This window comes from Bufo gargarizans, chromosome 7 (genome assembly GCF_014858855.1).
Source record: "Bufo gargarizans isolate SCDJY-AF-19 chromosome 7, ASM1485885v1, whole genome shotgun sequence".
In the NCBI taxonomy this organism is placed as follows: Eukaryota; Metazoa; Chordata; class Amphibia; order Anura; family Bufonidae; genus Bufo; species Bufo gargarizans.
Window position 1 is genome coordinate 187,168,356 of NC_058086.1, and position 7,672 is coordinate 187,176,027.

General features: G+C 47.7%; 1 protein-coding gene across 1 annotated transcript; it reads left to right on the forward strand.

Annotated features, from left to right (window-relative positions):
• Positions 1-2,238: 2,238 nt before the first annotated feature.
• LOC122944242 (filamin-B-like) lies at positions 2,239-6,064 on the forward strand. Its single transcript, XM_044302477.1, has 4 exons — positions 2,239-2,350; positions 3,179-3,238; positions 3,500-3,703; positions 4,768-6,064. Exons 1-4 carry the CDS (start codon positions 2,239-2,241, stop codon positions 4,953-4,955), a joined length of 564 nt encoding a protein of 187 aa, XP_044158412.1. The 3' UTR covers positions 4,956-6,064.
• Positions 6,065-7,672: the final 1,608 nt, after the last annotated feature.

Here is a 7,672-nt window from a genome sequence, read left to right on the forward strand (position 1 = left end):
TGAAGGGTCTGCAGTGCTCGGGCAAGCGCTGCCTATTCCTGCTCGGCTTTTGGCGTTACATGGCCTTTCTACAGCTCAGTCCCCTTCAAGTGAATGGGACTCTGCTGCATTAAAAAGCACAGCCGCTATGCAATGTAAGGAGCGGTGCTTGGTATACTATGCAGGTGCTGCGCCAGGAGTCAGATCCCTACCGATTTAGATATTGATTTCAGTTTAAACATGTAGTCATGCAGCTCCTGTGTCATATGTGACGTAGGGCATTGTACATGTAGTGAGCAGTGAATACTTTGAATAGAATGGTGTCCTATCCAACAGCGCAGGACTTGCATAAACAGGATCAGATTGACCCATCCGATGGACCCAGGCTCTGATACCATAATGGACCAAGAGAAAAGCCCATTTGGCTTCCTTTAGAGCCAGTTATTTTCACCTTTTGGAGCCGGTTTTTTGCACTAGAGTCTATTTTTATTTTTTTATTCAAAAACCAATGAAACTTTATTGATGATAAAGGGGTTTGGCCCTAGGAACCCCAGTCTGACACTGTACATGAAGGTTATCTTTTTCCATATAGACATAATATATGTTAACGGTCATTGTCCTACTACAGATTGCATTATTTATTTTACACCGATCCTACCCTGGTTTATAGTCCAGAGCTGCATTCACTGTTCTGCTGGTGGCTGTTGGAAACTGCTGATAAATTTATCACGCTCCTTTTTAAAGGGACTCTGTCACCAGTTTCTGACCCCCACTTTTAAAAATATTGTTCTGTCCATGGAGCCCTTGTGATTACTAAGGTGTTGTTATAAGCTAAATCTGCTGGCTCGTTTTGATAAAAAAACGTTTTATCTAACCTGTCAGTCATATAGTTAAGGTGCCCAGGGCGTTTCTCATGGCCTGAAGATGCCGCCCGCCGCCGTTGGTGCCCAGCTCCTCCTCTGCTCTTGTCAGCGCCGCCTGAAAATCATGAGATACGCCTCCGGCTCTCCCTCACTCCCCCCTCCTTCTTTTCTAAGATCCCGCGCGTGCGGCAGTGTTCGCGTTATCGGGAGGTTGAACCGAAAAGTCCGCACGGGCACATCAGGCACAGGCCTAGATTTTTGTACTTAACGTGAACTTTCTCTTCTGTTCATTGGGGGGGACACACTTGACCATGGGTATAGCTGGTGCCGCTAGGAGCTGGACACTAAGCACAAAGGTGTGAGCTCCTTCCCTTCAGCTATACCCTTCCTACAGGGACTAAGCTAAATCAGTCAGTGCAAAAGCATTAGGAGAAGCAACACAAAAAAATCACACCATGTACAAACCCAGAACCACACAGGCCAGCAAATGCCCAAAAACACGAGAATGGGTGGGAGCTGTGTCCCCCAATGAACGGAAGAGAAACAGATTTTATAGTAAGTACAAGAATCTAGTTTTCTCATTCGTATCATTGGGGGACACAGGCTTGACCATGGAACGTTACAGAGCAGTCCCCGCGGCGGGCCTAACGAGAAACCCTCCTGCCAATCGGAGAACCGCCGTCTGCAAAACTCTACACTCCAGAGACGCGTCAGCAGACCCAAAAGTGTGTACCCTATAAAATTTGGAAAAGGTGTGCAAAGGCGACCAGGTCGCCGCCTTGCACACCTGAAGGGCCGAAGCCCCGTGATGCACCACCCAAGAGGCCCCCACTGCCCAAGCAGAATGAGTAGTCACCCGGAAGGATGGAGCCCAGCCCTGAAGGCGGTACACTTCCACAATGGACGTCTTCAACGCTGCCAGCCCCGTCTCGGCCCCTCTTGAATAACAGGGAATCTGTCTGCTGGAAAGATGCCGTCTGGGACAGACTCGAACGGCCCGTACCAAATCCAGAGTATGGAGCGACCGCTCCCGAGGATGAGACTGTTCTCCCTTCATTTTGTCAGGAACCAATCTCCTCATTTAGATGGAATGCCGATACCACTTTCGGAAAGAAGGACTGAACAGGCCAAAGGACTACCTTATCCTGATGGAGGATCAGGAAAGGCGACCGACATGACAGAGCTGCGAGTTCAGACACCCTCCGGATAGAAGTGATTGCCACCAAAAAAGCCACCTTGTAAGACAGGAAGCGAAGCGACACCTGCTGCAAAGGCTCAAACGGTGAAGATTAAGATCCCAAGGGTCCAACGGAGGACGGAGAGGGGGCGCAGCATGCGCCACCCCTGCAGAAAAGTCTGAACCGCCAAAAGCGAAGCTAAATTCCGCTGAAAAAGAATGGAGAGAGCCAACACTTGCCCTTTGAGGGAGCTGAGAGCGAGCCCCAAGTACATGCCCGACTGCAGGAAAGCCAAGAGCCGCAGCAAAGAGAACCAAACAGGAGACAGCTGTAGCAACCCTAAATTTGGGTGGAAGATCGGCGACTGATACAGGAGGTCCTCCCGAAGAGGAAGGCGCCATGGCTCTTCGGCCAGGAGGGTGACCAGAGACGCATGCCACACCAGGCGTGGCCAATCGGGGGGCCACAAGAATGACGGGCAGTCCTTTGGACCTGGTCCTCCGGAGGAGACGCGGAATGAGAGCAGGAGGCGGGAACACGTAGGGAAGAGTGAACGGAATCACGAGCACGTCGCACGCCAGGGCCAAGGGGTCTCTGGACCGCGCGACGAAGTCCTCGACCTTGTTGCCTACAGACACTAAGCTAATAATGGATTTAGCTTGGTCCCTGTAGGAAGGGTAAAGATGAAGGGGAGGAGCTCACTGCTTTGTGCTTAGTGTCCTCCTCCTAGTAGCAACAGCTATTCCCGTGGTCAAGCCTGTGTCCCCCAATAATGTGGATGACAAATTCAAATAACCGGCGCAGGCTCTGACCAGTGAGCAAGAGAAGCTGAGAGATTTCAGCTCTGAAGCATCCAGAATTGTGAAGGCAGCTATGAACTATGTTACAGACTGTAATGCTGCAGGAGTACAAGATTAGGAAAGCAATGTTTTTGTAGAAAATGACAATCCTAAAATTGTGTTATGTTCATGGTCTGTAAGCCGTAGTCACAGTTTCTATTGAGCCGTGCATCTCAACCGCCCCATTGTTTCAGGAGATTGTCCCATGACAAGGACGGCCTACAATGCGATTCGGATATTGGTAGATATGAGTAAAATTATTTATTTAAAATTTGCCCAAACTTGCTGTAATACTGCTTTGAATACGTTTGTTATTTAGGTCAGTTACCCCCTTTATGGCATGAGGGGATGGAGGTGCAAAGTGTTTCTCTTCAGGAAGGTAATAGAGAACATGGACTGTACTAAAATGCGTTAACACATCTTATGTGTTGTAGTAATGTCCGATTACAAGATGCCAAAATAACGGCCTAACCACAGCTGCCCGTAATGCTGTAACCTGTACGCTGCGCAATGCGGTTTAACAGGAGTAACTGATGTGAAGCTTTATGTTTGATGTGTCTTGATCTAAGTGTTTGATGTATCTTTTTAATTTTCCCTTTATTCTGAGTATTAACTGTGTGTCCCATCTCTAATTCTGTAGGTCAGCGACTAGTCAGTGTTGGCGGTGTCAGTGAGACGTCATCGATAATCGTGCAGTCCGTCACTCGCGCCTCCACAGAGACCGTATACAGTGCGCTGCCTAGGTTTGCTTCAGACGCCAGTAAAGTCACATCCAAAGGAGCAGGTCTGTCGAAAGCCTACTTGGGCCAGAAGAGCAGCTTCACTGTAGACTGCAGTAAAGCAGGTGAGCATTTAGTCAGATGCTTAAAGGGGTTATCCAGTAAAATTTAATGATGACCTATCCTCAGGATAGGTCATCATTATCAGATCGGCGGAGGTGTTAAGGGGAGCCACCGCTCACCAGAGCTCTGGCCGGGATCTCTCCCAAGCACAGCGCCAAACATAGTATAGTGGCAGTGCTTGGTATTGCAGCCCATTCACTTCAATGGGGCTGAGGCGCAACCAGGCCATGTGAATAGGATATGTTATCAGTATGAGATTGACGGTGGTGCGACTCCTGCCAATCAGCTGTTTGAGGAGGCCGGTGAGCACAGCAGCTTACCAAGCACAGCGCTATCCATTGAATAGTGGCCGTGTCTGGTGTTGCAGCTCAGCCCTATTTACTTGAATGGGACTGAACTACACCTGTAGTGACCGATTAACATGATGTCACAGGCCTAGGAAGAGGCCGTATCTCTTCAAAAAGCAGGTCAGCAGAGGTGCCGTGAGTCGGACCCCCACCAGTCTGAAATTAATGACCTGTCCTGAGGCTAGGTCACCAATATCAAAATTTCAGACAGCCTCCTTAAAGAGCTTTTACCCTTGAATGTATGTGCCCACTGAACCCGCCACTCTCGGGTGCTTTATAAGAATGATATTACCTGTCTGACCTCTATTGAGAGGATTATGGGGCAGGACCAGCCTGAGAAATGTGCAACCTGTATCTCCTCACCTTTCATGACCAAAGGGGTCACCATTGGCATCGATGGCCTGGGCACTTTTGCACCCTTTATCTCAAACTTGATGGCTGAACCTATTGCCAGGCAACTGCACAGAATGTGGTTTTATTCCCTAGGGGCACTATATGATATGGTCTACCTTACCAGAAGAGGTTGCATTGATAGAAGGTATTGCACATGGGTCCATCCAACCCAAGGTTGGCTTTGACTTGGACATTCGTTTGAGTGGTGGAAGCTGGACAGGTGGTTACATCCCCTACCTTCCCAAAATGACATTACCCTCATTGAAATGTCTGAAATTATTGGAGATTGCACAGTTGGAACCTAATTTCTACCATTTTCTCCCCAGGTTCTAACATGCTATTAGTTGGTGTACATGGGCCCACAATACCTTGTGAGGAGGTCTCAGTAAAACATCTTGGAAGTAAGCAATATAACGTCTTCTACCACGTCAAGGAGAAAGGAGATTACACTCTGGTTGTAAAGTGGGGAGAGGAACACATCCCTGGCAGCCCCTTCCATGTCACCGTCCCATAATGTAGAGAACCTCCCAAATCGGGATTCAGCAAGGAGAAGAGATTGTCGTCATTTGATCGCGCGGAGCTGACATCTGCAGATTGTATGAAGTGGAAAGACTTCCAGTGTAATTTTATATGTGACTTTTTTATACTAGGGAATTGGAAAATTTGTATGTGTGTTTTAGGTGTCCATTTGGTAATTTAATAGCAAATCTCTACTGCTGGAAGGGCTTATTATTTATACTTGTCGATATTGTGTAACTCCTCCGATGCCAAGTAGAATAACCTGTTCCTGGTAAATTGAATGAATCATTTAAGAAGGGGACCAATGACATTTGTCTAAGGATCAATATGAAATAAAACTGGAATTATTTCCTGACTATTCGATATGTAATAGAACTACTGATTGCCCCAGCTTGTATTCCTCAGCCTAACGTTCGGTCAAGGAAAGTAGTGAGAAGTCTGGTACTTTCTTTATTAGCGCCTGTTGCTCACTGTTCAGTCATTGGGATGAGCAGTAAAAAGTTTATTTTAATTTTTTTTTTAAATTTCACAATACCATTGAAGTGATAGGAGTTTCTCAGTGACACTAAATTATAGTCCGGATTAATCTCGGCCCTTAACATTTTAGAGGAATGTGCATTTTTGCTTTTGTTTTTGGACTAAAACCACCAATTTACTATTGTCTTTTTCTGAAATGAAAAAATAAATAAAAATCAGCACTTAAAGGGGTTGGCCTATCTCAGGCATTGATGACATATCGCTAGTATATGCCATCCGGGTGAGATAGGTGCTGGTCCCGCTCCTTTCTCCAGAGCAGGGCCTCCAAAGTGAAGAAGATAACTCCGCGCCTGTGCGAAGTGCACTCTTTTCACTTCTATGGGAGTTCTGAAACTCCTATAGTGTTGAATGGACAATGCACTGTGTGTGCTCAGCTATTTTTGGAACCAGCCTTGAAGGGGAAAATAGCCACGCTTGCACAGAGTGCTCTCCTTAACTTTAGGGGATCCTTTCTGGAGATACAGTAGGAGCAGGGGCGTAGATAAAGGCTCATGGGCCCTGGTGCAAAAGTTCAGCTTGGGCCCCCCTTCCCTCAGTGCTTTGTGGCCAGGGAAGAGGGGCCCAAGATGGCTGAGGCAAAAATTGAAACGGCACCTCCCCCCCCCCCCCCCCATGTCAAATTCTCGACCTAACCCCTTCCTTCCAGCCAGATTAACAGTGTAACTTGACCAGCATGCACTTTCTATAATACTAGTGTCGTCTTATGTGGCACATGGGTCTTTGGGCCCCCTCAGGCTCCTGGGCCCGGTAGCGACTGCTACCTCTGCACCCCCTATAGCTACGCCCTTGAGTAGGAGCCAGTCCTAGAGGTGGAACCTGCACCTGTCTGACATTGATAGCATAAGCTGACAATGTGCCATCAATGTCTGAGATGGGCCATCCCCTTCAAATGACTGTTACTAAGGCCTCGTGCAGATCAACATATTAGGGCTCTGTAAAACCTCCTATGGGTACAGTATTATGGCTGAGTACAATTAAAAGTCTATGGGACCATACTATACTTCCCATACGTGGCATGCTCCATTGGATGCCATATTGCAGAAATATCCGGAGTGATAGTTCCACCTGTGACGGAATGATAATACATTTTTAATACATGAGGATTCTGTTGCAGATTTGCCACAGATTTCACCCTATACATTGGAAAGGGGAAAATCTGCTTGGAAAATCTGCACCACAAGTCCATTTCTGTGGCAGATATTTCCAGAAGCATCTGTATGAGTTTTTAAAAAATAAAATAAAAATCTTATCTGCTTTGCTGCTAAAATACATAATACAGTTTGGCTTGTCTACCTGCAAATCCAGGTGTAAAATCGTCAGTGAATCACCACAAATGTGAACATACCCTTAAAGTTTTTCTGAGATTTTAATACTGATGATCTATCCTCTGGATCTGATCGTTGGGGGTCCGACACCTGGTCCCCCCGCTGATCAGCTGTTTGAGAAGGCAATGGGGCTCCCGTGAGTGCCGCGGCCTTCTCCGTGCTTAGCAAGCACAGTGACGTATATTGTATAGCAGCTGTGCTTGGTATTGCAGCTCAGCCCCATTAGGCCACGTAAATGATGAACGTGACATCACTGGCCTAGAAAAGCAGAGAGAAGGCCATGGCGCTCAGAGGCGCACCTAGGGTTGTTGCGGGTATCGAAATATTGATACCCAATCGATACTTTTGTCCCGGTATCGATACGATACTGGGATTTGACATTTATCGATACTAGGCTGCGCTACTGCGCAGCCTAGCATCACAGAACATGAGCGCGCTGCTGTCAGCGCGCACAGTGTTCTCCTCAGCAACACAGGGGAGAAGGATTCGCTCTCTCCCTCCCCCCTGTCCCGCTGCTGCTGCCAATAAGAAGAGAGAGGGGCGGGCGCACTGCGCCACAAATGAAAGTTAACGTTTAATACAAATACAGGTGCCTGCAGCAGCATCACATAGCTGCGATCAGCGGCAGTTAACCCCTCAGGGGTGGGTCCCAGCTTTGTGATTCTGCTGCAGGCACCCGCCTCCTTTATTAAAGGTTAATTATCATTGGTGGTGCAGTGCATCCTCCCTCCTCCCTAGTATTAAAATCATTGTTGGCAGTGGCCACAGGGTCCCCTCCCCTCCTCCTCATTGGTGGCAGCTTCTGTGTAATCCTGGGACTCCGATCAGTTACCATGGCAGCCAGGATGCT

Coding starts and splice junctions, on each gene's coding strand:
- LOC122944242 (XM_044302477.1), top strand. CDS start 2,239: ATGGAGAGAGCCAACACTTGCCCTTTGAGGGAGCTGAGAGCGAGCCCC. Junction 2,351..3,178: donor GAACCAAACAGGAGACAGCT/GTAGCAACCCTA, acceptor TTTGTTATTTAG/GTCAGTTACCCCCTTTATGG. Junction 3,239..3,499: donor AAGTGTTTCTCTTCAGGAAG/GTAATAGAGAAC, acceptor CTAATTCTGTAG/GTCAGCGACTAGTCAGTGTT.